The sequence below is a fragment of the Fundulus heteroclitus genome, chromosome 18, assembly GCF_011125445.2.
Source record: "Fundulus heteroclitus isolate FHET01 chromosome 18, MU-UCD_Fhet_4.1, whole genome shotgun sequence".
In the NCBI taxonomy this organism is placed as follows: domain Eukaryota; kingdom Metazoa; phylum Chordata; class Actinopteri; order Cyprinodontiformes; family Fundulidae; genus Fundulus; species Fundulus heteroclitus.
The window spans coordinates 18,486,366-18,514,129 of NC_046378.1; the positions used below are offsets into that span (position 1 = coordinate 18,486,366).

The 27,764-nt window shown below is 45.3% G+C and overlaps 2 protein-coding genes across 3 annotated transcripts in view; both read left to right on the top strand.

Moving 5' to 3' along the window:
• mettl16 (methyltransferase like 16) overlaps window positions 1-9,855 on the top strand; it is a 30,329-nt gene extending 20,474 nt beyond the window's left edge. For both annotated transcript variants that reach the window (XM_012877374.3, XM_012877373.3), the window contains exons 9-10: window positions 6,896-7,081; window positions 9,034-9,855. In XM_012877374.3, coding sequence (XP_012732828.2) covers window positions 6,896-7,081; window positions 9,034-9,624 — 777 coding nt within the window. In that variant the 3' untranslated portion in view covers window positions 9,625-9,855. The remainder of the gene's footprint in view (window positions 1-6,895; window positions 7,082-9,033) is intronic.
• Window positions 9,856-12,235: 2,380 nt separating this feature from the next.
• mnta (MAX network transcriptional repressor a) lies at window positions 12,236-27,297 on the top strand. The gene is made up of 6 exons (XM_012877368.3): window positions 12,236-13,044; window positions 17,010-17,592; window positions 17,879-17,920; window positions 18,037-18,148; window positions 24,053-24,245; window positions 25,014-27,297. The coding sequence occupies exons 1-6, from the start codon at window positions 12,972-12,974 to the stop codon at window positions 25,799-25,801; spliced, it is 1,791 nt and encodes a 596-aa protein (XP_012732822.2). The 5' UTR covers window positions 12,236-12,971; the 3' UTR covers window positions 25,802-27,297.
• Window positions 27,298-27,764: the final 467 nt, after the last annotated feature.

The following is a 27,764-nucleotide window of genomic DNA, read 5'->3' on the forward strand; positions in this document are numbered from 1 at the left end:
GATGTCTAAAATAAGATAATTATTAAACTGCACTTGAAATAAGATGGTGCAGATCAATTGTTCCAATTTTAAGTGCAAAAATCTTATTCCATTGGCAGATAGTCTTAATTACCTGCTCAAAACAAGGAAAAATGCACTACTTTCAAGAAAATTTTACTTACTTTTAGTTCCCTTTTTGCAGTGTGTTGGTCTGTCACATACATAAATGTTTCAACTCACACAAGTGGATGGCCACTTCTCCTGATCTGGGTTCAGATGCAGGAAAAAAAAGGATGCCGCCACAACCATTAACTGTATTTCAAACGAGCCGGATGTGTAACTAGTTGGCTGGATTACACATCTGCAGCCTAGAAGCTGGATGAAAATAAGTGGGGCGAGGTAATAGAATTAGGCCCATATATCACTGACTTTGACCTGGACCTGTTTGTCACTGATTCCTGTTTTTTCTGCATCCCTGTCCTGCTCCGTCCTCTCCTCCCTTTCGCTTCGATCTGGATCCTCTCTTCCTTCCCCGAGCCCTGATCCATTATGTGCACTTAACTCCTGTCCTCCGGGGAGATGTTTATGGGATTTCTAGCACGCAGTAGCCCAGGCAACAGTTGCCAGGGCAGGGCCGTGCGCACGCAGCACGCCGCTGACTTGTCTGGGCAGGGAGAGCGTCAGAAATGATTGAGGCAGACGGAGGGGATGGGGGGGAAATGAAGCTGTGGTTCTGCTACCCTGCCTAACCCCGAATTAAACATGGATAAGTAGAATAGAGGGTGGCACTTTGCTGGAGCTCACTCCGTTTTTTTTTATTTATTTATTTATTTTTTTTGGTCTTTCTGGCCCAGAAGCAGCGGAGCAGAATGATCGGCCTATATTTCCTGCTCCGTGCTCGCGTGCATGCGCCGTCGTCGACATTAACACACAGACCCCCCCCCCCTCTAAGCGCGTTTACTGCATGCATGGTCTGCGTCCTGGACTGGGCCGCCGTGTTTCTGTGGCCGTCGTGTAAATGTTGGTTACGTGCAGAGTATGACAGATGTGACAGAGGTTCAGCGGTGACCTACTTAACGACCCTGCCTACCTCTGCAGGCCACTAGTCACCATCACTACTCATTCTAACGCCATTACAGCATCTGGAGGTACAGAAGCCGCCCCCCCAGGGTATTTTTAGTTTAGTCGTAGAAAAGCTGCACTGTCTGAACTGCAGCTGCATCAATTTAAATGTTAACTGAACAGGTAATTTGGTTCAGAAATTAAAACCCAAAAGCACGTCGCTGTCTGACAGTAAAGCAGAATAAACATTTCCTATTTCAGGTCAGCGAGAATTACCGAAATTAGTGCTATTTGCAGAAATGCCAGAATAATGAGGCCGATGCTTTTTAGCTATGTTTTCATTAGTGACATCCCGACACTATGAACCCATACCAATTCTGTGCTTGATTCTCCTCCTGAGCTGAGCTACGCTCCAACTAAAAGGCTGGACGCCCCTCAATACCAGGTAGTGGTGCTAATACACCAAGAGGTCGTTGGCTGACTCTCCAAAAGAAAAAAAGAAGAAGAAGAGAGATGACTGGAGCCAAATGTATCGCTCTTGATGAATTTGATTAATCGTTTTCAGTAGTCAAGGATATTAAGTTATGTGTGGTTTATAAGTGCGAATTTATTAGGTACTCAGCATCGGTACTCATGATCAGCAAGTATCTAAAATAAGGTACTCACACTGCAAAAAGGGAACTAAAAGTAAGTAACATTTTCTTGAAAGTAGTGTATTTTTCCTTGTTTTGAGCAGGTAAATAAGACTATTTGCCAATGGAATAAGATTTTTGCGCTTAAAATAGGAACAATTGGTCTCCACCATCTTATTTCAAGTGCAGTTTATCTAATCATCTTATTTTAGGCATCAAAATATTCATTCCATTGGCAAATAATCTTATTTATCTGCCCAAATCAAGGACAAATACACGAATTTCAGGAAAATTTTACTCACTTTTAGTTCCCTTTTTGCAGTGCATACTTTCAGAACACCCGTAGTTTTCATTACTCTCTCCAAACTCAGACGCTTACATACACTTAAGGTTACAATGGCTTTAAACCATTTGGGAAAGCACACATAATGACTTTGTGGTTTTTGCAAGCTTCTGACAGATGAATTAATGACATTTGTACGAAATGGATGCGCAACTGTGGGAGTATATTTTAAGGCAACACCTGAAATGTTTCGCTTCCTCGTGTGAGACCATTGGAAAATCAAAATCAAGCAGCCAAGATATCAGGAAGAGAGTGTTGCTCTCCACAAGTCTCCTTTGGTAAAAGTTAATCTATTCAGTTTCCCCTACCAGTAAAAGACATGCTGGTCAGGTCGACCATTAGTGGCGGTGCGCTCAGTCGCAGCAGCTCAGGCTAACCCTCCATCTGATCTACGAAACTTTGTTGTATATACCTTGTATGTATAATGACAAATAAAGCTTCTTATGTTATCTGAAATGGAAAAAGACCCCAAGCGTGCAGCTAAATATAAAAACAACAAAGTCAGTGTTTTGGAGTGGCCACCTCAAAGCCCCGATCCCAGTCCCATAGAAAACGCCGTGGAAAGGTAATCTGAAACATTTAAACGTTAATTATACCAAACCTTAAACCTCTAAGTTTGAATAACGTCTCACAGCCAGACAAAGTCTTAAAACTTTGGCCTAATTCTTCACGAATTACTGCACCAAGGAAGCCCAGGTTGCTTTATTAGTGACATCCAGCGTGCTGAGCCTGGTCTCTGGACCTCTCATGGTCCTCTTGACAATCCTCCAGGGTTTATCGTGCTGTCTCTGTGTGGTGGAGCAATGACTTGAAACACATTTCAAAGTTTGTGTCTCCTCTTTAAACTCTAGAATGAGCTCAAGCCTTTACACGGTTAGCCTTTACACTTTTTCCTTCCACTCAACTTTCCAAAACATGTGCGGATACAGCCCTGTGACACTCGGCTTTTTCAGCGATGACATTTTTTCACTGTCGTCTGCTGGACTGCTGTTATAACGTCATGATGACAAAAATATTTGTGCATTATTTTATTATTTTTGATTTATAAAGAATTCAAATTTCAGGGTTTTCATTCTCTGTAAGCAATAATCATCCATGGTTACCAGGAATAAATCCCTCTGTGTAAATGAATCTCTACATGTATAGCACCATCCTTTAAGCATAATATAAACTGTAAGCTCATGCGTTAGCCATCAGAACGGCACTGAGTTTCCACTGTTGGTGTGTGGCAGACTGATGCTGGGCGGGAGTTTGTCCCTTTTGAATTGTTTTCTCTACACATCAGAGTTTGGTTTGTAAAGCCAAAGTTACCGATTTTTTTTATTTTTGAGTGTAGATTTTGTCAGCAGACACGTTTTAAAGAGGATCACCATTTTATCTGAGCAGCGCCTTCCTCCAGGTCGCTTCAATTCATAACATGGTCCTGCTTTATGACCACGAAAACATGAAAATATGGGAATGAGAACAGCTTTTCTCTGAGAATATTAACAAACAGCTTGTGTTGAGCAAAGAGGGATTTAAACAACATGCGTACAAGCTCTTTGCAGAAGCCCTGATCAATATCCTCACTGCTTCTTGTTATAATCTAGATTTTAACAAAGACTTTTGATAAATGAAGGAGAACCGGCTCATATTGGCACCATGAATTGACTGAGTTGCTCTCACACACATTTTGGTATGTGCGTGTCTGAAAATGGTCAATACGCACCTCCATAATAAAGCATCTTCCTCCTCAGTATAATTGTTCATAGCTTGCTGTCGTGCAAATATAAGGAACATTTGGACCAGGGCTGTCAAACTCATTTTGGTTTAGGGTCCGCATTCAGCTTAATCTGATCTCAAGAGGGCCACACGCGTAAACTCATTGCAAGATTAAATAGAACTAATAAATGTGAACTTGTTGTTGATTTTTATATTAAATGAATTTCACTTTTACACAATATATTATGAATAACCTCAGCGTTTTTTAAGAAAAGTATGTGCAATTTCAACAATACTTTTACTCAGTTAAACATTTACTTGTGCATTAAATGATCACAGTGATTGTACAATGTTGAAAAACATTTATTCACATTTTTTGGAACTTAAAAACACTGTCCTGCATGACAAAATACATCAAACAGATAAAAATTAAGAAATTATTTAAAATTAATATTCCACATCTGAAGCTCAGTGCTACCATCTTCTGATTAAAACACAGCGCCCCTCGTGGACAATATAGGAACTGCAGATTTTCAATTAAATGAAATACATGTTTGTTTGTTTTTCAATAATTGTTTTATCATTCTCTTCCTTTTATCTCCTTTCTTTCACCTTTTGTTTTTTTCTTCTTGTTCTTCCTTTCCTCTCCTACTTTCCCATTGTAGTGTCCATATCATTTGAGATATTCCCCGCATGAATCATAATAAAACTATTCACATTCATAAATCAAGCGGAGCACTATGGCAAAAGCAGTACCGCTCCACTTGTGAAAGTCAAATCTGATGAGCTCTTTTTGGCATTAAGACAATTCTTATTGCCACATTACCAGACTGGGAAAAAAAAATATTTTTTTTGTTGTTGAATAATGATAATGTATTTAGCCCCGGGCCGGACTAAATTGTTCGGCGGGCCGGATCTGGCCGCGGGCCGTATGTTTGACACCCCTGATTTAGACCAACTCTGTAGATGCTGGCAGGCTGGTTCTGCAGAGGAGGCTGGAGATGTTCCAGATCAAAAACACCGTCCAGACAGACAGGAGAGCGTTCTGTGCTGGGCTTCCTCTCCACCCCCGAGGCTCTCTGTGTGTTGCTCATGCAGGCCTCCGGCTGCAGGAACGGATCAGGAAGGTGCAGAGTTCACACAGAGGTTTGGGTCAGACGTGATTTAAAAGGTTTGCCTGAAGGTGAACTCCGGAGCATTTTAGTGTCTCCAGTGTACGTTTGGTTTTCTCTGTATAAACGCTGGTAGAAGGCTGAGGTCAGAGTGGGTAGCCGAACGTTTTATCAGGGAAAACAAAAGGCTTATTACAAACTTTAGCCTTTAAAAGTTGTCAATTTTTTAATTTTATTTTTAAAAAAAGGGGGTTGTTCTTTTTCTTCATGGGTCGTCCTCAGCTTGCTCTTAACTGTGTGAATACAAGGCGGTGAGGTGAGGGTTGGCATGTGTGATGAATAATGGAGTGGATGAGCAACAGAATCACAAGTGTTATGATCCCTTGCTGCAGATTCTTGATCTGATGCAAGCGTACAGCTTTAAAATCAAACATGTACCCTACATGTTTGATTTTAAAGCTGTACGCTTGCATCAGTTCAAGAATCTGCGCCAAGGAAGCGGGCTTGATTAATTTTATCGATTCCCTGCCCCTGTGCCATCAGCTGCGGGTCTGTAGAAAGCTTGAATGGAAGAGGGAGAGACGTCTGAAACAAACAAAAAGATGAAAGTAGCAGGCAGCGAGAGGAGCTAGAGTCGAGTCTCAACACGTTTTATTGAGGAGATCCATTAATCAAAATGTGAATCAGATGGAAAAAGCCCATTTTTATGTTTTTTTTTTTTAATTCTTTTACAAATGGTAAAACGTACAGATTTCCTGGTATTTATTCACACAGATTAAAAAAAAATCCATTGAAGAAAACTATCCTAAATGAGAGTCGATATGTAGCAGCAGTGTAAAGTAAAAGTGTGGGATTGGTCTCCAGATCAGCACAGCGGTGTGAAGGTCACAGCTCGCTCCTCCACTCTGCTGTTTCTAGGTCAGTCGGCCATGCTGTCGGCTCCATCTCTGCTGCAGCAGAACCTCGCCGCCCTCCGCCTCATCCAGGCCCAACTGCAGTGACTCATGAGTGGCGCGTTCGTGTCGCTTTTGCACAGCGTCTCTCTGCTCCGTTACGGCTGGATAATGAGCCCCGACGCCCATTACAGCCTGACATTAGAGGAGATGAGACAAAAGGAGCTGTTTGATGCACTGCAGGTTCAGGTGAAAGCTCACACAGCGCCACAGCGCTCTCTAGTGGTGTGAATGTGATCGCATTGCTGGGGACACATGCTTTCTTTGATCTGTGTGTCTAATATTACAGCTATTTTTTTTTTAGTTTTAATATAACAAATGTTTTAAAACCTGGAATTATTTCAGCCGACTTTCAGTGTGACAGCACAAGGTCTGCAAAAACAGTTTTTTTTAGCACAAATCTTCCAGAAAGGTGTGAAAAAGTTTATATTGAGCACACACTGCCCTCTGCTGGCAGCTTAGCTCTACGTTTTAACTTTAACTCACCTAGGCCTTTTTACATGCTATACATTTAACTAAAAATTATAGCTATGTTGGTAACTAAAACTTTTTTCTGCATTATTAAACTCCAAATTTGTTTTGCCGTTTTTATAAATTACCACAGTGATCTTAATTAAAAGAATGACTGGTTTGTAACAGTAAAGACTGATTTTAAATAATTTCTCACCCTCTGGTGCTGTATTTTTAATCTAGACTTTACAGAACATGATGCAAGTTTATTTAGGGCTGGGCGATATGGGCCAAAAATAATATATTGATATTTTTTAGGCTTAATGCGGATGTACAATATTTATCTTGATATGTTCTTCGTCTCATAAAGTGATTATACAAAGTCATCTCTGAATCAAAGCTTTATCCCAAATCTCCCACAGGCACAGATTCCCCCCCCCTCTAGGTAAATACGAGAAACGGCTGAAAAATTACCTACTGCAGTACATAAAAGTATAAAGATAACACAGCATAGACCATCTGGTTATAAACTATATAGTCTCTATGAAAATCTCTAAATATTGACCAGCCCTAAGTCTACCCCTTAACGTTTCCAGATTGTTTTACAGTGCAGATTAATACCGGATTATTTGCCTTGCTTTGTTTTTGTCTGTTGTCCCCCAGTCTCCTCCGAGTAAGAAGCGTAAGCTGGAGAAGGCTCAGAAGCCGCTGTCGTTCACGCTACCAGAGGCGGGTGTAAAGGAGCTGCAGGCCAAGGCGGCGGCTGCAGGATGCAGCAGCAGCAGCAGCATCAGCAGCCCTGTGGACAGCATCACTGCTCTGCTGGAGAAAAGCCTCACCGAGCTGCGGGTGAGCTTCATGGCTGCGTCACTAACGCTCGTCTGAAACTTTGTGTGGTGTCACAGTTACCGTTTCATTCACATAATTTACTTTTTATCACACTTCACCATAAACACAATCGGTTGTTAAATACTTAAAGCTTTTTTTTTACTACGGCACTCTGATCACACTTTGATTATTTCAGGGTTGCTGGGATGTAAACATCCAGGTTATGTACCACGACAAAGGAGTTCACTCTTTCCCTATTTAATCTTGATATAATGACACATCCTGAATGATTCGATTGAAAGATAAAATATTTTAGAGGCGGGAGGTCAGAATAAAAATAATGCTGCAAACCCTTGGTTTCATACATGAGCCTACCGTTAAATTAATGCTCTGTCAGACCATCCAAGTCATCTTTGTACGAAAGGTATGAGTTCACTGCAAAAACGGACTTAAAATAAGTGTATTTTTACTTGATTTGAGCAGGTAAATAAGATGATCTGCCAGTGGAATAAGAGTTTTGCACTTAAAATAGTAACAATTCATCTCATCTTATTTCAAGTGCAGGATGTCTAATTATCTTATTTTAGGGGTAAAGATACTCATTCCATTGGCAAATAATCTTATTTACCTGCTCAAATCAAGGACAAATACACTAACTTTAAGAACATTTACTTATTTTTAGATCCGTTTTTGCAGTGTTGGTAGACAGGAAAGAGACTGCCAGGAAACCACTCCTTTATCCTCCATATGTTAGGACTAAGTGGTGGTGTTACAAGACGAGGATCGTTTTGTTCCCAAGAAACCATCCAGTCTAACTTCTCGTGGGAGGATGTGTCACAGTCTGAAGCAACTAAAGTTTAATCTGTGGGCCTCAGTTGCAAAAGTTAAATCTGGCACATAACGCCACTGTACATCACTGAAAGAACGTCATACCAACACTGAGCATGGTAGTGGCACAATCATGCTGGGGGCAGATTTTTCTTTGGCTGAATGACATTGACGTTAATGAAATTGTCCCAAAACCAGTTATTTAAACCTGAAACCTTCAGGTGTGTGCTAGAAAGCTTCTAATGGAGGGCTGTTTCTATTCGTCAGCATAAGGCTATGTTTACACTGCAGGCCTTAATGCTCAATTCAGATTTTTTTTATTTTTTGCGTGGTCGTTCATGTTTCTAGATATATGCGACTTGTATGTGATTTCCTGTGTGAACTGAATTCATTGCTCAGTGTTTGCGGAAGTAAACATGGATTATAATGCTGGCGCGCATTTTGCAATCTTTAATTTCTTTTCTAACCGGAGCTTTCTCTCCGTTGACTGCTCTCCTCAGTGTTTCTGCATAGCAGGACGCAGATTAGTGACGTACAGGTCGGATAAATGCGACCCGGCCGTACAGACACAGGTCGCATTTGAAAAGATGAGATACGTATTGGAATTAGGACCGCATATCCAAACGGCCTGGGTCGCATTTGAAAAAAAATCCGATCTGTGTTGTTCAGATTGTCATGAAAAAATCAGATCCAGGTCGCATATGGGCAAAAAAATCAGAATTGGATCACTTAAGGCTGCAGTGTGAACGTAGCCTAAGCCAATTTAACAATAAATAAAGTTTTGGAACAACCTAGCTAGAGGTTAGACCTACATCTGTGGGCTCAAGTGACGATTGATGTCTTCACAATCTGTTGGGTTAGGTTAACTTTTGCAAGGCAGAAGGGGCAAATATAGTCAAATCATAATTCAGGATCCTGATGAACTCCTACCAAAGACTGAATGCTAAGAGTCAAAAGCTGCTTCAACATTTTCTATCACAGCTCTGTGCATTCATGCAGCCTAGTTTGTGCAGCTCTTCTATTTTTTCATTTAAAGGGATGACCTGTCATGACCACGTTTTTGTTTTTTTGGCATTGTGGATTCTGGATTGTTTTGGTGACGCTCCTGCTGTATTGGTCTCGTGGGCTCGCTTGTCCTTCTGTAGGTGCTGCATAGGCGCGTCCCCTGCAGAGAGCAGGAGCAGAGTCTCTTCCTGACAGCTGTGGAGAACACCTGGATCCACGGTCGACAGAAGAGGCGCGAACAGACCCGCCAGCTGCGAGAGCTTCCCAGGGCGCCTCCGTGTGCGGGAACCAGCTCACAGAGCGGCGCGGCCACGGCTGCTCCCGTTTCCACCCAAAACCAGCCCGTCTCCACAGCTAGCGACACGAGCGACTGCGCCGACCTCAAGGGCAAAGCTTTTCCTTCGAAGGAGTCAAGTACAGAAACCGAGACCACAGCTGGGGGCCAAGATGCAGGGGCTAAGGATGTGGACATGGATTCTTCCGTCTCCGCTGATCCAGGACAGGAAAGCGACGTGAAAACCGCTGCTGCCGCGAGCGCCGGAGACGCGGGGCGGCCCCGGACCCCCGGCGTGGTCGACTGCTTTCTGTTCAAGTGTCTGCTGAACGTGATTCCAGAGGGAAGCGACGTAGGGATCGAGATGCACTGGGTGGAGGGTCAGAACAAAGACCTGATGAATCAGCTGCGTACGTACCTCAGGAACGCACTTCTGAAGTCTGTGGGCAAGGTCTGACTTTCAGGGAGGCAGGAGCCGGTCTCAGAGCGGTATGTTCAGACTTTAAACACTGAAGTGTTCATTTTAGAAATTATTTCTACGGTTTTATAAAATGAAAAAACTGCTTCAAGTTCTTTAATATTTTACTTTTTTTGTGTGTGCTATTTTACCTTTTTAGGTAATTTTTACTTTTCAAGCACATAATCTGTCCGAACTTGTGGAATAAATATCGTTTTTTTTGGTAAAATCTTTTCTGTGTTTTTTGTGTGATGCAGTACACTTCGGTGACCACTAGAGGCTGTAAGAGTTCCCTGCCTTTCTCTGCTGTGCTAGCAGTGACTCTTGTTTAATTTACCAGATTCTGAAACGACAGTCTTCTACAATTTTACTTCTGCCCGTTTTTCCTCAGGAAGTTCCCGGAGTCACTCAGTGATTCCTGTGCTTAGAGAGCCGTCCGTGTTAACGCACTCCGGTATTAGCCTGCTGTCGCTGACATTCATCCCTATTGGAGCCCAGTCAATAACAGGAAAACCATTTTAAACACCCACGGCCTTGTGCACGTAGATGCACGAACCCTTTAGTGAAAAACAAAAAAAAACAAAAGCAAGTCAGTTCCTGGTTGTAGAACATGTGCCTCGGTCATGGCCGGACTTTGACTCCACCGGTACAAGTATGTGTGTGTGTGTGTTAGGGGGAGTCATGTGCTACCTAGTGAAACTAAAAAAACTTTGTTTGCTGTTCTTTTCTGTCTTTGGGCGGAGGTTTAGAGAGTTAACAGCTCAACTTGTGGATGTTTTTTCTGAAAAATGTCATTACAATTGAGTTCAAGCAGAATTGGCTCTTGTGTTAGCAACAAAGTCTGATTTTTTTAATTTATTTTTATGGTGTGTGTGTGCTGGGATCACATAATACTATGAGCTTTTTGAGAACACAAATCATATTAAATTTTGTTACATTTTTAGTGTTGATTTTACTGAATTGCCTTTGGTTTCCTCTGAATTTGACAGTGTATTTATTCTAAATTGTATCATTTTGTTTTTCTTTTCTGTTTAACACCAGCTTTTAGACAAAAAAAAAAGTTCACTTTTGGGTTCCACCATTAGACCAAGGCATCATGGCAAGCTGTAACATTTTCTAGGACTTGAATATCAACTGGTGAAGCATTGGTAACCTTTCAGAACACCTGCTTGGTTTAGATATAACGACTGCAAACACTTCCAGCAACGCTGACCTTCAGGAGATGTTCCCTAAAGCGTAAAATTGTAGAACCTTCTTGGGAACATAGCGTTCAAAGAACGTTCAGGGAAGGTTCGATTCTTTAGCCTTCAGAGATCCTTTGGGGAATGTTCTTTATCTTTCTCAAAACTTTCAGTAAAGGTTCCCTGAATGTTAACTTTTGCGTTCGGCGTGGTAACATTTATAGAACCTTCAGATGAAGTTCCCAAAGTTCAACGTCCTTGCAACTATCAGCTGATGTTCTTTAAAGGTTCCCAGATTTAACTATGTAAACTATAAAGAAACTTAAGGGGGCATTCCTTAAAGGTCCTTTGACAATCCAAAAAACAGAACAAAAACAGTGTCACTTTAATGGAACTATCATTGAACCAACCTTAAAAGTTCCTTGAACTTTTACAGTATCTTTAATGATAAATTATATGTAACCTCTAAAGAACCTTGAGGGAACGTACAATTCAAAGCTGAAACATTTTGAAGGTAAAATTTCTGTGGAAATGCTAATAAATTTGAAAGTTCCTATGTCTCTCTAATTTGTATTGTAATTTATAGTAGGTACACCTGGTCTGGCGTTCTGTTACCTGTGACACTGTCCAGGGGGGCAGCTCATCTGCCATTACCTTGTAGTATAGAAAGGATCTATGGATCAATGGGTTATTCTGTGCTTTTGTGTCTCTGCTCTGTCTTCTCTAACCCCCAGTGGGTCGAGGTAGATGACCGTTCACACTGAGCCTGGTTCTGGTTCTGCTGGAGGTTTTCCTCCTTGTTAAAGGGGAGTTTTCCTCTCCACTGTCACTTCATGCATGCTCAGTATGAGGGATTGCTGCAAAGCCATTTCAGGAGGAGTGAATGCTGCTTGTCAAGACGTAATGCAATTTGCTGAGTTTCCTTAGTTAGGAAACGTTTTGACGAATCTGTATGATTTTGATTGAATTTGGCTTTGTAAAGTGCCCTGAGATTACATGTGTTGTGAATTGGCGCTATAGCAATAAAATTTAATTATGTTGTAAAACCAAAAAATACCAAACAGCTATGTTTCCACACAACACATTTCAGACTTAATTTATAGAACCGTTTCACTCAAAAACACACTGACTGTTGAAATTATTACTGGTTGTCATTTTGACATTTGCCGTACACAAAGAAACAAACAGCTTTTGCTAATATGTTTGCTTATGTGTAAAAATTTGTATTTTTTTTTTTTATTTTTTACATTTGACATTTTTTCTGACAAAAGTACGAAAGATGGATTCCACGAAAATAATCGTGCAATAACTTGCAGAACATTAATGTAAAAATAATTGTTAAATTGTGGGCCTCTCTTTTTACTGGATTTTATTTTCTTGTGCGTGAGTTTACCATTTATTCAAAGTTCTTTTTATTGGTGTTTATTTGTTTTTGATTATTGGATTTCGTGTTTTGCTGACTAAAGCACAACAGCAATTTAACGTTTTTTGGAATTTGCCCAGTAGAATTTTAACTGTCGGGAACTTTCTCTTCCCGGTTTGCCGCGTTGACGTCACCGAGTTGCTAAGCGACACACAAAACCGACAACTTCTGTCGCTAACTGCTGTGGTTGAAGTTCTGTTGCGTTTTCCTGGATTTCATGACAGATGAATACAGGTCACGAGGTGGGCGCATGACGGCTACAGGCGGTGTAAATCTGGTCTCGCGCGCGTTTGGAGGGTTTCTAGCCCCCAGAACGGTAACGTCCGTTCGCCATAAACGGACAGGGGAAGCCATTGATGGCAGGGAAACATTTTCTCAGTCGAATATGTGCAACTCGGAGCGTCAAAATGCAGAGGAACGCCGGGAGCAGACACCGTCCGAGTCACGTTCCATGTTTTGCCTTCCGCTCGCGGAGCGTGTGGACGGCTACGTGTCTGTGGGCGTCGCCGAATGCCGCGTGATTCACAACCCGTATTCGTTCGTACTACTTTAAGCGCCATCTTGTTTGTAACTCCCCTACGTAAGTGGCCGAGTCTGTGCAGAGAAGGAGGAGGAGGAGGATCCAATTACTTCATTTTTTCAGTTTGTTTCCCTCCCCCAGTCTGGGAACCTCTTCCCCGCACTGTAGTGCTCCGGCGTGTATCTCTCTTTCATCCAGGCAAGCGTTTTGCCACTGGACAGAAATGAGCATCGAAACGCTTCTGGAAGCTGCCAAGTTTTTGGAATTACAAGCCCAGCAACAACAGAAAGCACGTGGTAAGTTCGGGTTTTATTATTATGTGTATTATTTCTTATATTTGATCTCTTTTTTTTTTCCTCCCCTCCCCGGAGAACTCAAACTGCGAGGCAACAGGAAGGTTGACATTTTCCCCGTAAAACGACGGGATGTTATTCGAGGCAGCCCGGCTTCTCTCCGCGAGGCGGTTGTTGCATCGTAAACAAAATAGGAGAGCCGAGCATCTGCAAAATGTCACATATTGTAGTTTTTACTTTCGCAATCGCGCTTGCCTGCGTGGGCTTTAGTTGCTGCTGGCTCATTCGATCGGTACCGTAAGTGACGGCGAGGTGTGCACGGTTTCGCTGCAGTGCGAGTGTCGGCGTCCCCCCTGCGTCGAAACCTGCTGCGCACTTCACGCTGTAAAACTTCTCGGACGCTTTCCGCGTTCCCCCCTCCCTCCCTCCTCGGCGCTGTAAGGATTAGGCGCTCACGTTGTGATAAAACTGATTTATATAGCTACTAACCAAAACGTGGGGTGGGAGGGGGGGGTAAAGGGCGGTGGCGCTGGCAACGCCAGACTCCTTTTTTTATATAATGACCTGACAGCGTCCAAAAGGGATCAAGTGACTGCTTTACATACATCTGTCCGCCTCGGTCACTCTCTGCGATCGCAGACTATAAACTGTTGTCTCACTGTCCCCTGGTGGAACTTCCTGTTTTGCTCCACATTTATCCGTAAGACAACAAAAACAAACAGAAGCAAACTTGTTTCTCCAAGACGTTGGTTGGGGTATGAATGTCTGTCGATGACGCGCTATCAACAAACCTCGCCCCAAAGTATTAACGGCATGCGGACTCCGCCCCTTTCACCACGTGCGTGCTGAGCACCCCGCCCCCCTCCAGAGCTTGTTTATACAGAAGATGAGTCACTGCGCCACGAAAAAAAAGCGCCTAAAACGTTCTTCCGCCTAAAACAGTAGAATAACGCTGTATAATAAGTAGATCAACGCTGAGATTGATCAAAATCACTTAGGGCTAACATAGTGTGTGTTTTAATCAAAACAAAATAGAGAAAATCAAATTTTTTAAATTAGAAACCCTTTCTTTTGAATTCCGTTCCACTCGCAATAACAACTTTTAGAAGAATCTGCCTTTTTATGACGTTCTTTTTGTTTTACAGGCAAATCAGTGTTCTCTATAGAGGTTTTCTGACTAAATTTTTTGTGTTTTTGAGGTAGATTTTCCAAGTCATTGTCTTTAATGACAATGAGTTTTTCCTTACAATTTACTGTGATATTTTTTTTTTTTTTACATTGTTTACATTTCAATTGTTTACATAAATTGCTGCTGCATCTTTATCATGAAATTTACTGCAATTTACTGTGATCTTTCAAGCTGTATGCAAACGAAATTTCGTTCTGTACGCACTTTGTGCACACAAAATGACAATAAAGTTGTCTAAGATTAAGTTTAAGTTGGGTCCCCGACTTTTCCGTGGATCTTGAAGAGATGCTGAGCCAAGGCAGGGGTTTGTGTAAAAGAAAAAGAAAAGAAAAATGTTTGGATGAATGAGAAAGAAAATCCCCATTTCACTCAAAAGAGAAACAAAAAGCAAAAAAATAAATGAGAATAAAGGTGGCTGTACATTTTCAGTGATTGATTACCGAAAATCAGACCTAAATGGCCACGTTTGTTCTTTATTCCTCTGATCTCTATATATCACCATGTAGCGGTTGTTTCTTTTTAATAAACAGTGGAAAATCACCTAATCAGTGGAGGAGTTTGGCTTGTTTTGTTGGTGTTCTGTGAGGAGTTATAGTTCCTCATTTTTCTACATCCATTCCATACATATCTGTATGTATGTTTTTGTCGTGGTCGTGCATTTTCATATATTGAATATTAAAAGTGGACTATAGCAATTTGAAAAGGGCTGCTTGGAGGCGATGTCTTTGAAGTGCCGTGCATTCATCCCCTGCACGCCGGTAACATATTGAGGCAGCTGAAACTGCTTCCACTGTCTTTGATGCCCACACCTGGTCCATATTTTAGTGGCTGAGGAGCTGAAGCTTGAGGAGGGACAATGTGTGAAAGTGAATCCTAAGGGAACGGTGGGTTAATTATTATAGTCATGGCATAATAAACCCATTATGTTGCTCTTGCATGTTTTACCTGATATTTTGTAGCCTGAATTGTGCAGGGAAATAGTCACAATACAGCGTGCATTTAAGACTTGAGAGAGAACCCAGGCGCTAAACCCGGGATTAACGGATTTAAAGCCGGGATCTTTTTGCACTGATGAAAATCTAACCGCCTAAACCTAAAGGCACCTTACAGGAGGACGAATCCAAGTGCTAAAGCTGCATATCAGGTTTATTTTAAGCTCCTTTCACCGTGTTCTTGTTGTCTGACGCGTGCTGATCTTAAAACATGCGAAACTGTCTCTCTAGAAGTGACTTATGTGGCGGTTTAAAGCCCAACCTTTGACGGAGCGGGGATTACGAAGCCATCAGCAGTCGTGAGGACAGGATGAGAGTGAGACCTCGTGCTTGTCTCCTCTCCCAGCTGCTCCTGGTTTGCTGCACTGGGGGAGCAGAGTCCTCCTCCTCTCTGCTGCTGTAGAGCAGGTCACTGTGCGCTGGGAAAGTAGGCCAGTGTCTCTTTATGTGCTGCTGCAGTTATATAATGCCTATAGAAAGCCCCCTTGCTTTTTACAAGTCTGCTTGTTTTTTTTTTTTTTCTGATTAGGTCCTGCCGCATCACAATGCCACATAGCACGACTACAACAACACAACCTGACGCATCTTAGAAAAGTGGGCCGGTGCACTTAGCAGAACATCCTGTTCCTTTAGTCCTTTTCCTGCTTTGAGGATCAATTTTGACTCTGTGGTATTGACACGCTGTATGTACGGTTAAAAGGTGAGGAGGACCAGTCCGTGGGATGATATTAAGAGGTTTCCCCGGGTCGTTTAGAGCAGCATATCCTTCCTGCCTTAAGGCTTTCTTTTGGGTCAGACGCGTTTAGAAAGTTACAACAAATGAAGCGGACAATTATTTTGCTTCACCCAGCAAGAGCAACCACAAATGTTAGCGTTTTATTTATAATAAATGGAGCAACACTGAGTGAACTATTGTCTTCTAGAGTTTTAACATTTCCGGTCTTTGAACTTTCTGATTGTGATTTTACTCTGCTGTTTGCTGGGGAATGTAGTAGGGGTCTGGATCATATTCTTTATTTTTATTTTTTTGGTAGCTCTAGTGGCATTTGTTTGGCATTTGCCAGACAGGAAACGGGTGAAAGGAAACAGCATGTGGAAAACGTGTCTGGGTCGGGATTCGAACCCGCAGCAAACTGTACGTGTGGTGGCGTTTTCCTGCCTCACCGCGACCGCGCTGTTTTGGAGGTTTGAGTGTGAAATACTTGACCGTGAATATCCTACACCGACACCTTACTGACGGGAGAAACGGTTCTAGTTTCAGGACTGTTCCCATGAGCCCTTGGGGCTCGGTGTTTGGGGAGACGTAGCCGCGTTCAGTCGAAAGAACCAACGTTTGACCGAGACGTTTAATGGCATCTAGAAGAGGGGATTTGGGGAATAAAAAAGGCGAGCGATCAAAATAAAAATGAGATGTCAGAAAACCGGACGTGCGTCTCTGCTGGGAAAAGTCTGATCTCTGCTATTGGAGGTCGAAGTTTTCCTCTTTTAGACTCTTCACTTTATTCAGTGACATGACTGAATAATTTGTTGCTGCCGGAGGTAAATAATCACACCTGACTTAATGACTTTATCACAGGATTCCTATTTATTCAGGTCAATTTCAGCTTTTCCCTTTAATGTTTTGTTTGCACTTTGTGCGAGCGGATTTAAATATGTTTATAAGCATCTGAATAAAAAGAATGTATTTTTCTAACATGTTTATCTATGACTGTCAGGTTTTAGCACCTGCGCTGTGGACCTGCGTGGCTCTTGGAGCCGCTAACCTGTTTTTCTGTCTCGTTCCACAGAAGATGAGCTAAAAGAGAAGCTGCTCCTGCAGCAGAAGACGGCGTATCTCTTCCCCGATGTCAACTACAACTCAACGGTCCACGTCAACAATGTCCCCAAACCAGCTGAGCATCTCCCTGAGTGCCGCCCGCCACCCATGCCCCCCTCCCTGCCCGTCGCCGTCTTCCCCATCCCCGTGGTCACCCCCAACCCCGCCGGGTCGCCCACGCTGCCGGTTACCGCCCTTTCCCCTCCGCTCGCTCCGTCCCTGGCTATCCCTACCAGAGGCCCCCAGTCCCCTCAGGAGCAAAGCGCCGCGAGGTGCTCCCCGCCCCCCGCGGCCCCCGAGCTGACCGCCGGCCACATGCAGCCCATCCAAAACCACCACAGCCCCCCTCAGCTCTTCGATCAAACCAGCGCTAAAGCGCCGCAGCAGGTGGTCCAGTGCTACGCGGGTTCGATCATCTCCGCCCCGCAGCACCAAGCTTTACTGCCCCACCCGAGCCCCCTGCTTCAGCCCGCCCCCCCACAGAACGGCACCATCGGCCGAGGGAGTCCTCCTGACGACAGCCGCCAGCTGGACGGCAAGAAGAGGCCCGGAGGGTACGTCTAAAACCGGTCGCCTCGCACGCAGCCAGGAGACGAGGCTGCGTGTAATTCTATCACTTTATTTATAAGTTTGGTCTGCTTTTACCAAATCGGCTTCAAGTTGTTCCTGAAATGTCAAAAGTAACAAAGAATGAGAGGCAGAAAGCCGTATTGGTGTTAAACGCATTTTATTCACGCAGTTGCAATGGATCAGACATCCCCACCAAAGGAATGAATCACCTGATGACTTGTGGTTCTCTTGGGCCTGAAGGTTCTTTTTTTCTCTCCTCTGTTCCTGCAGGGCCGGGACGAGAGAAGTGCACAACAAACTAGAGAAGAACAGGTGAGCCCCCCCCCACCCATAGGTTGAACTCTAGAGGTCCTGTGGGGTCTTGTGTAAGGTTTATCTCTCTGCGGGGTTCACTGATCCAGTCTCTGTGTCTGCTTGGCGTCCGGCAGGCGGGCACACCTGAAGGAGTGCTTCGAGACGCTGAAGAAGAACATCCCCAACATCGACGAGAAGAAAACCTCCAACCTCAGCGTGTTGAGAAGCGCGCTGAGGTACATCCAGGTGGGAGCTTTGATCCGTCGCTCCGGGGTCTGGCTGAGCCTTCGGTGGGGCGGGTCCGTCCGCGCTCCGGTCGAACCCAAACGGTGTCGCTTGCTTTGCGAGAGTCGGAGGGCGTGGCAGGACGGAAACCTGCTTCTCTACACCTGGATTTACACACAGTACGCGCTCCTCGCCTTTACTCCGTGCAGTTGGAGCGTTGCTGCTGTTTAATCATCCACTCATGACTCACCGTGGGTTTGATTCAGTGTGGGTGTTCTGGTTGTAAAATGCTGGAGCAGAGGTCCACCGCCGCTGGCCCCGTTTAATGGAATGAGAATCAGCTTACAGGGGGATAAAGATTCTTCTTCCTTCTTCTCTATATATATTTTTTTTAATTGATTGAACCCAAAAATCAGAGTTTTGTTGCTTGTTTTCAGTCTCAGGATATGGAATAAATTGGACCTGCCGACACCGATTCTAATTTATCTTTAGGAACTAGAACCTAAGAAAAATTAAATATCGTTATCTGGCCTTTTTTTTTAATCCATTTTTAGTAATTATTATAATATTAATGGGATAGGTTGTTGTGATGCTGTAGTGTGAGACGGCAGTCACTTTAAAAGTTTCATCATTTCTTTTTAAAAACAAGTCTGTGCTTGCAGGGCTGTGAAGTGGCTCTAGTATTTTATATCAGCCATTAGCACATTTCGCATGATTAGCATTGCTAAGACAGCAGCGTCGCTGTGTATATTTCTGTCATTCTAGATTCCTGCCTTAATTATCCAGCATTTTTCCACAACAGACAGAGGTCAAAAACATAGAAGAGCAGCTTTGCTACACACCGTTTACCCTTCCTGTTACCTGCTGAGACGGGTGCTCTAAATGGACCGCAGACACAAATAACCTCTTGGATCGTTCCCTGACTGATTGAAATCGCTTTACTGATACTGAAAATACTTTTAAGTCTTCTTTAGTCAGTGGCTTCTTCCACACTGAAGAGTGTTGTTTAGCCGGAAAAAGAACCGGTTCCTTTCCATGGATCTCTAAACTCTGATCAGGCAGATCTAGGAGGAACATCCCAGTTTTAAAGACGTAAGACGTTACCCTGCAGACTTTATTACTGCTAATTATTTGACAGAAGAGCAGATCTGAGCGCGTCGTCCAAAGAGGTTGATGTGCGTCGCTACGAGCCTGAGAGGCAGCAGTCGGGCTCGTCCTCAGGGGAAACTGGGACAGCGTGGGTGCACAGCTCATCGCCCAGCCTCCCTCCCTCCCTCCCTCTGCGATTTAGCATCCTGCTGAGCCCGTCTTGATAAACTGGCACACTGACATCTCCGGCTTCTAGCTCTCATAATGACTTGTGTTGACAAAACGACCTTTTAAGGAGCAAAGAGTAACAGAAAAACGCTCATTACTGGCCACTTCCATTATGGAGCCGAGCAGAAGCCGCTTCATGTATTGTAGGTCACGACAATCTAGCTGTAGGTGTGTGTGTGTGTGAGGATTTTTCCAGTGACTGGGCGGGCGGTGGAGTGACACTGAAAAACTTTGGTTTAAAAGGAAAACAAGATAAGGTGGAGGCCCGGGGCCACGTGTCCCGTCTGCGTAGTCCCCGCCCCGCAGCAGGAGGCGGAGCAGAGGCTGCTCAGAAAAGTGTAAAAGGCTTTAGGCTCAGCGTCTCCTTTCTTTTATATGGCCGTGTAAACCTACCACCCCCCCCCCCCCCCCCAACTTCCTCATAGCATCTTATCGCCTCGTGGCTCACAGCTGGGACATAAAGGACCCAGCTTCCTTCATAGTTTCCTTGTCAGGCAGCTACGTGTGCGTGTTTTAGTAGAAATGTGACGCCTCCTGCTCCTGAAGGCTTTTCTCGTGAGCCTGCAGCATAAAAAAAACGAAGAAAAAAAAAAAACACTGACTGCAAAGCGAGCCGAAGCACTAGTGCTCCTCCCCCCTTCGCTCCCCCTCCCTTCCTCTACCCACCCCCTCCCAGCTTTTAAGTCCACATGAGCAGCACGCACATGGCTACCCTCGGCCGCCAGACGTCATCCCCCCGCCCCGCCCCGCCGTGGCCTGCCAGGCCTCCGCCCAGCGCAGCAACAGGCAGGACTCGCTGTACCACGGGGCAGGGAGGGAGGGAGCGTGGAGCGGTAAACACAAGGCTCGGCTTACTCCGCTCGCTTCATTTGCCTCGCTGACCCAACTCGTTTCTCCACCGCCGGGCCCTGAATGCCACACGCTCAGCTCTGAAAGACATTTAATCATTTCTTTGATGCAGTACAAATCTATCTATCTATCTATCTATCTATGAAAATAAGTTATGAATCAGTTTTAATTAAAAAAATAGAAATGTTTAGACAAAACACTAAAATTAAAGATGAGCTTCTTTAAAGTGCAACATTACTAAGACAGAGATGATTCAAATGGGCCTTGAACACGCATTTTAAACATACGGGCCTCGGATCGCTTAGTTCTGAGGTAAATAGGCCAGTTATGAGACGGTAAAGCTTCGCTCACAAGGAGGTCATTCAGAAAGTCGACATTTTTTTTCCCCCCCTCAGACAAGCCTGTAATTGCTGGAGTCAGGCACCACGTGAACTCCTTATTTTCTGCTAGAAGGCGCAGCGAGACAATGGCTTATGGTAGCCGGCGCGTCACAAGACCTCTGCAGAAGCCCGGCTGGCGGGGCCGCGCCGAGCAGCGTGTCTGCAACGTGGCCTGTGGTGCTGCTGGCCCTTTAAGAGGAGCCAGCCGTGTGCTGCAGCAGTGAGTCAGTCAGTGCAGCTTGTGTTGCTCCCCCTCCCTCCCTCCTTCCCTCTGCCTCCGTGGCCATGTGCTCAGCACTCTCATTGCTTGTGACTGAGCTTTGCTGGTGTTTACCCTACACACACACACACACACACACACACACACACACACACACACACAGACACAGACACACACGGTTCAGCCTATCTGTGTGCTGATCTAGATGTCCGCACACAAAGCCAGCTCAGGTGAGGCCCCGTCTCTGGGAGGAGGAGGAGGAGGAGGATTGATCGCCCATGTGCAAAAAAGGAAGAGGTTCTTGGCTGCTTGCGTCCTACCAACCCGGTGACACGATTAACATGCTGATCAAGTCATGTGCGATCCATCTGCTGCAGACTTGCCCCCCCCCTCCCCCAGGTTTACCTGCTTTAGTCTCAGGCTAGCCGTTACCGTCAGGATGTGCCGGTTTCAGCGGGTCTCCTCTCCGCTGCATCCTCTCTCCACGAGTCACGTCGTGTACTATTATGCCGGCGGCTTTTGCTCCACGTGAAATCGAGCCGTGTTCGACGTTTATTCGGCCAAAGCGACTTCAGAAATCAACGTTCTGTATCTTCAGACATCAGCGACAGCCTTGAGTGTTGCCGTTTTGGCCAAGGCGATAATAGGGGAACCTCTTTTGGTCGTCTCCCTGGGGAACAAAGACGGAGGCGTTCCGGTGACGTCGGCACAGAGCTGCTGGTTCCCTCCAGATGTCTGAGACTGAATGATCCAGAAGATGTTATCAGTCACTCAGTCGTCTGTGCTCTGCCTGACTCATTGCTCTAATGTTTGCAGATATTTGGGAGTTAAAACGGGGGGAAAGTTGATCTTCTTATAAGGACATACAGTATTTAGCAGAACTGCTGGTTATTTAAAGAGACTATCCAATAAGAAAAGCACAGGTAGGGGTTTCCAGCGCCAGATGTAGCAGATCTGCTACCACTACTAAAGTCTATGGCGGACAGGATTTCGCCAATGGTTCTGAACCATTTGAGGTGCAGCAGGTTCTGCCTGCAGCGGCTGAGTCAGGGCTCCACTCCGACTATCCTGAAGTCACGATGGACGCTGCCGTGCACGATAAGGCCGACGTAAACGGTGACGATCTTCAGAACTTCATATGATGTGAAATAGTTTATAATGCAGTTTGAATTTGTCCTGCTGACGTTTCCTTAAATATTCAGTCCTTTAAAGGATGGATAAATGTCATATTCTGCTTATTTTCCCTTTAGTTAGTTGCCCGGTTGGGCAGTACTGTTGGAGAGCTCGCAGCATCTTTAGCTGGAAGAACTTCTCTCGCTGTGCTGAGCGATGGGTTCTGTGTATTTCTGCCCTCTGAGGGTTCTGCTACAGGCTGATCACCTTCAGTGCAGCAGGAAACGTCACCAGTAATTAATCTGCTATGAAAAAGTACCTGTCTTGCAGATTTCTGCTGTTTTTTTTAACTTTTTTCCTTCCTGTACCTAAATGTTGAATTTTAATATTGGACAAACATAACCTGAGAAAAAAACCCAAAATGCACAAAAGAGAGAAAACTATCCATGCCAACTTGGTTTGTTATAAAAAAACAAAACTAAATAGTTGGACTTTTACATCACAGAGGAAGAATTTTGGTCCATTTTGCAAACTTGCTTTAATTCAGTCACAATGGAGGATTTTCAGGCCGTTTAAGGCGAAGTTATGGAACCGTGAATAATTAAATCCAGACTTTGAGCAGGCCGATCCAAACCTTTGGTGCTGTACAACCCAAGAGTGTTTAGATGTAGTTCTGGGTTCTGTTGTGACCTCCTGGATCAGTCGGTGACGTTCTCTTGGAGCAGTTTTGGTGGACTGGCCTCCTCTGAGAAAGATTAAAGACTTTTCTATCTTCTGTGGTTCCCTGGAGTCCCACCGCCTTAAAAATGGGTTGATCCGTTCCAGACTGATGGATGTCAGGGAACTTTGTTCCTCGTCTGTTCTGGATTTTCTTAACATCAGGACCGGAGGAAGTGCTTTTTCAAGGCTTTTAGCCTACTTCATGTTGTCAGACGGGTTCTGTTTCAGGCCCGGTTGTGATTTGAGAGGTTGAACTGTAAATGTGGTTAAGCAAACTAAATTAGTATTTTAACACAGTTGTTTGGGTCGATTAATAAATATATTATTTCAAGCTGCGGTTTAGATTTACTGTGTCTGACTTTAAACGTCGTTGGATGACGTAAAACATTTGGGTGTGAGAACGTTTCTCAGCACCGTGGAGTCGTGTCCGTACATCACACTGACTGGACCGGATGCCTTTTCAATACTTGGCTCAACAGATCTCTGCTAATAGACTCTCACTGTCGCAGTTCTGGAGCTGAAAAGCTAAAAGGTCTAAACTGATCTTCAAAAGTGGAAACAGAACTCCTGCTTGGCGCTTCGTTGCAGATAGAAAGCGGGTCCATGTGTTGGAGCGGCGCCGGCGTTGCGGAGCAGCAGAGGAACACGCCGTCTGGCCCGTTGCTTTTCTAATCCTGGATAAGGACTAGAGAGAGAGAGAGAGAGAGACAGGTGCCGCCACGCTCTGGGCCCGCCTTTTGTTCCCTTGTGCTATTTGCGTACATGTGAAGCGTGCTCCTGCTGGATGTGTGCAGGAAACCGTCTGCCTCTGGTCCCGCTAACAGGAAGTCCACCAAGAAATGGGCTTTATGGTCCTGAGTCATCGGGTTTCAGTGTCACTTCCCTGAGCCTCTGCCCTCCTCGCCAGATAAATGATCCAAACCGCGTCCGGCATCTAATCAGTCACGTCTCTAGTCATTTAGCCACGACTCAAAACATAGCTGCTCCTGTGACGTCACACTGCGCTCTGTTTGCTTTAGTTGAGGCTGATTTAACTCCAGACTGGCTTCAGGGTGGGTCCTCGGTGATCTGGACCTGCATTTGCACCGACTTTTGTGCGTTTTCCTCCCGTTGCCGCGTACAGGGAAGTCCAGCTCAGTCAGCTGGTAAAGGCGAATCGGGTCACGGCCAGGAAGTTTCTCTCCAGCACAATTATTACGTTTAAGCTATGAAATCCTGGAGTACGACACCGTTCAGTGAGGCTCATTTATTGTTCAGATAATACACAGAGGCGGACGTGCAGTTTGTTGGTTATTAGCTCTTTTGACCGAGCTGATCCGTCCGCAGACGCTGAAGCGCAAAGAGAAGGAGTACGAGCACGACATGGAGCGGCTGGCCAGGGAGAAGATCGCCACCCAGCAGCGGCTGGCGGAGCTGAAGAACGACGTGAGCCAGTGGATGGACGTGGTGGAGATCGACCGGGTCCTCAGGCAGACGGTGCAGCCGGAGGAGGACCAGGCCTCAACCTCCACTGCTTCAGGTGGGATTTCTGAAAAAAAAAAGTCTGAAAGAAAACGAGTGTTGATAACTGTGAGGTGAAGGAAGATGCAACTAAACAAGGACAGTCGAGGCGAGCTGTAGCGGTGCGTCACCTTTCAGAAGGACAGCTACCCAGAACATGAAGGCAGATCCAGAGTAGGATCAATAGATGGAAGCCTGGTTATGTGTCCAGAGCTGGAGACACTAGAGTGGTGGCTTATGGGCTAAATACAAGTGCATGCCCCACTTTTCATGTTTTTATTAGTGAACATATTATAGTTTACACCAGTGTTGTAGTCAAGTCACTATGCCTCGAGTTCGAGTCTCCAGTGTTCAAGTCAGAGTCATGACAAAAAAAATCTGAGTCGTCCGAGTCGAGTCACTATTGATCAAGTCGAGTCCAAGTTCCGCACTAAAGTAAGCATAGCCTACATGTTTTTAAACTAAAAAAAAATCCACACTCCACCACATTGCACTAATAATTTAGATATTAAAATCATACACTAAATAATATTCTATTATAGCCTAATGATATAAAAAAAAAAAAAGTCGAGTCTTTTTCTCAATTTCCGAGTCAGAATGATCTGAATGTAGGAGTTTGAGTCATCAGAGTCCAAGTCAAGTAACGAGTCTCTAAATTTAGCTAATGACTCGGACTCTAGTCCTACAACACTGGTTTACACTGATCAGATAAAATCCCAACAACATGCGCGCCTCCCTGTCAGAATTAGAAAGCTGCATGCAGTGATGCGTCTTGTTTCTGTTGCAGAGGGCGAGGACATCATGGACGACGACCCGGAGGACACGAGCGCACAGAGAGCACCGGCCGCCTTACCAGCTGCCCCCCACAGCGTGAAACCCGAGCTGCTCCAGATCGTAGCGCAGACCCCCGCCGTGACCCCGGCCACCACCGCCTCCATCGTCACCCCGCACATCTCCACCCTGAGCAAAGCCGCGCCGCACCAGCCCCTGCCAGGAAACCCTGCGCCGCCGCCGCAGGCCAAGTCTGGAGCTGCACCCATACTCCCGGCCCCCACGTCCAGCACCCCTCGCCCCCCCTCCTCCTCCTCCGTCCCCGCCCAGACCCCCGCCGCCCTGCATCCGACAGTCATCGCCCACGCCTCGGTGTCCCACCCGTCAGTCATTCAGGCGGTAAACCACGTCCTCCAGGGAGGGGGTCCCAAACACGTGACCCACCTCGCCCCCTGCACCACCAGCAGCTCCGTGCAGCTAGCCAGCCCCCAGCCCATCGGCCACATCACCGTGCACCCGGTGGCTCACCTCAGCCAGCACATGCCGGCCTTCTACCCGCAGCAGGTGGCGGTCACGCAGCCGGCGGTGGTGGGCCACATCGCCCACGCTCTGAACAACGGCCACGCCCACGTCAACGGCACCCCCCACACGCAGGTGACCGCCGCCACCATCGTGGGTAAGCAGACAGCGGTGAGCGCTCAGATGATGGCGCACCACCCGCAGCTGATGGGTCAGACGGTGCTCAACCCCGTCACCATGGTGACCATGCCCTCCTTCCCCATAAGCACGCTGAAGCTGGCCTGAGCAGCGCCGCCCAAGACGAGACGGGAAGGAGGCCCCCCGGACTGGGATGGGGGGGGGGGCGCGGACCCGGAGCAGGCGGGGAGCCGCCAGACGGTCACCGCTGCTACAACTGGTGTCAGGAAGGAGGCGGCGGAGGAGGAGGAGGCACGTGCTCATCAGCTGTGCCCGTAGGAGGAGAGGCACGCCCGCTTCCTGTCTGACTTCTCTAAGACGCCATGGTTGCTGCAGGTGATGAAGCAGGAGATGTTTTCACATCATGCCGCCGCTCTGCCTCTGTTTAGCGTTGGATCAGAGCGGAGCAGGGAGCCAGCGCTGTGAGGACAGGACTTAGAGCAGCTCCTCCTCCTCCTCCAGCAGCAGCACATGCTGTCCGGCTGGAGCAAAGTCCTGGACCGAACTCCACCCTGGGCCCCAGAGCTGGAGTCAGCGGTGACACGGCCCACAGCTGCAGCGCCCCCTGCTGTCTGTCGGCGCACAATGTTAAAAAAAAAAACCACTGTGGCGATCATGAGAATCACGGCCGTTTAGAGGAGAATCACGTGCAGTTTTGGTCTCGACAATCAAAGTTTTAGCTGTTACCCGTGACCAGAACCTGCAGCTGTGCGCGCGTAGAGTCCAGTTATGTACTCACTGCTGCTCAGATTACCAAATATTTTTGCCAAATGGAATCAGGTGCGGCATCAGAACAGCCGAGCGGGCTGCTTTATCTATTTTTATGATCACACGACTAAACGCTGCTCAGAGGTCAGACGCATTTAAATATACAATCCGTGGCATCTTTGTACACCAAGTGCAGCGATTGCTCTGCCATGGGTATAAAGTTGAACAACAGATGGGAATGAATCATCCTTTAACGAAGCCGGCACTGTGAACATTTCTACAGAGAGCAACGCAGCACTTAGAGCAGCGACACTCCACGCGCTCTGACACCAACCTGAATGTACTGATCTGTGGGAGCATTGGAGCGATCATATAACCAGGATGTATGTAGATTGAAATATTTACAGCTGATTTTTTTTTTTTTTTTACTGTTGCTCATTTGTCCTGATGAATAATTGGTGTTTATTGTAAATTTTCTAATATTCTTTTTCCACTGGGACCATGACTGTATATAAAAGGTGGCGACAGACCTCCTGCTATTCGTACCATGTTTGGCCACTTAAACATTTCTCCCTGATGTTTTTGTCTTTTATAATATCACCGCAGGGGCGTTTTCTTTTTGTTTCTAGAGCAAAGATAAAGAAAAACTTTTCCCACCGTCGTTACTATATGCAACAGATTTAGGCCGACTGCGTCGCTGCAAAAACTAATAGTTCACAGGGAGGAATACTTGAAGAAGCAACAGTAAACTTGTTTTTCCCTATGGAGAAAATTCAAAGTGTATACAGTTTTTAAATGTTGGACTGCTTATAAATCTAACTGTATTATGTGAAAGCACTCTGAAGAATGTCAAATATAAAGTTTATAAGATATTAAATGTTATGTTTACAAATGTGTTCTGCTTCTTTGCATTTTAATAATTATATTCAGGTGTTGCAATAACTCTGATAAGAGCATTTTGGATTACTGAACAAAGGTCCAGGATGGACTTAACTGATCAGGGGGAAAACACTATGAATATAATGGTTACACACTTATATAGGCACATTTTTCATGGTTTTGAACTGTTTTTACTCAACCCACCTGGGTTGATCAGCCACCATTCTGACTCCTGTTGCATATTTACAAAGCTAAACAGACTGTCCTCGTCACATTTTTACCAACAGAACATTTCAAATGACCAAATAAATGCAGAATTTAAGCATTTTAAAAAATCACTGCTCATTAAAAACAGACCTGTTTCTATATAATATAATTATAAACTAACCAACGACAGCATTGCTTCCTACAGTGGACCCGTTGAGTTCGGCTTCACATCTCTAAGGGCGACGTGTTGAAGCTGCAGGACGGCACGCAAAGAGCT

What these genes read in the sequence shown, in the direction of transcription:
- mnta (XM_012877368.3), top strand. Translation starts at nt 12,972, where the DNA reads ATGAGCATCGAAACGCTTCTGGAAGCTGCCAAGTTTTTGGAATTACAA. An exon ending in GCAACAACAGAAAGCACGTG is followed by an intron (nt 13,045 to 17,009) that starts GTAAGTTCGGGT and finishes CTCGTTCCACAG; the next exon opens with AAGATGAGCTAAAAGAGAAG. An exon ending in AACAAACTAGAGAAGAACAG is followed by an intron (nt 17,921 to 18,036) that starts GTGAGCCCCCCC and finishes GGCGTCCGGCAG; the next exon opens with GCGGGCACACCTGAAGGAGT.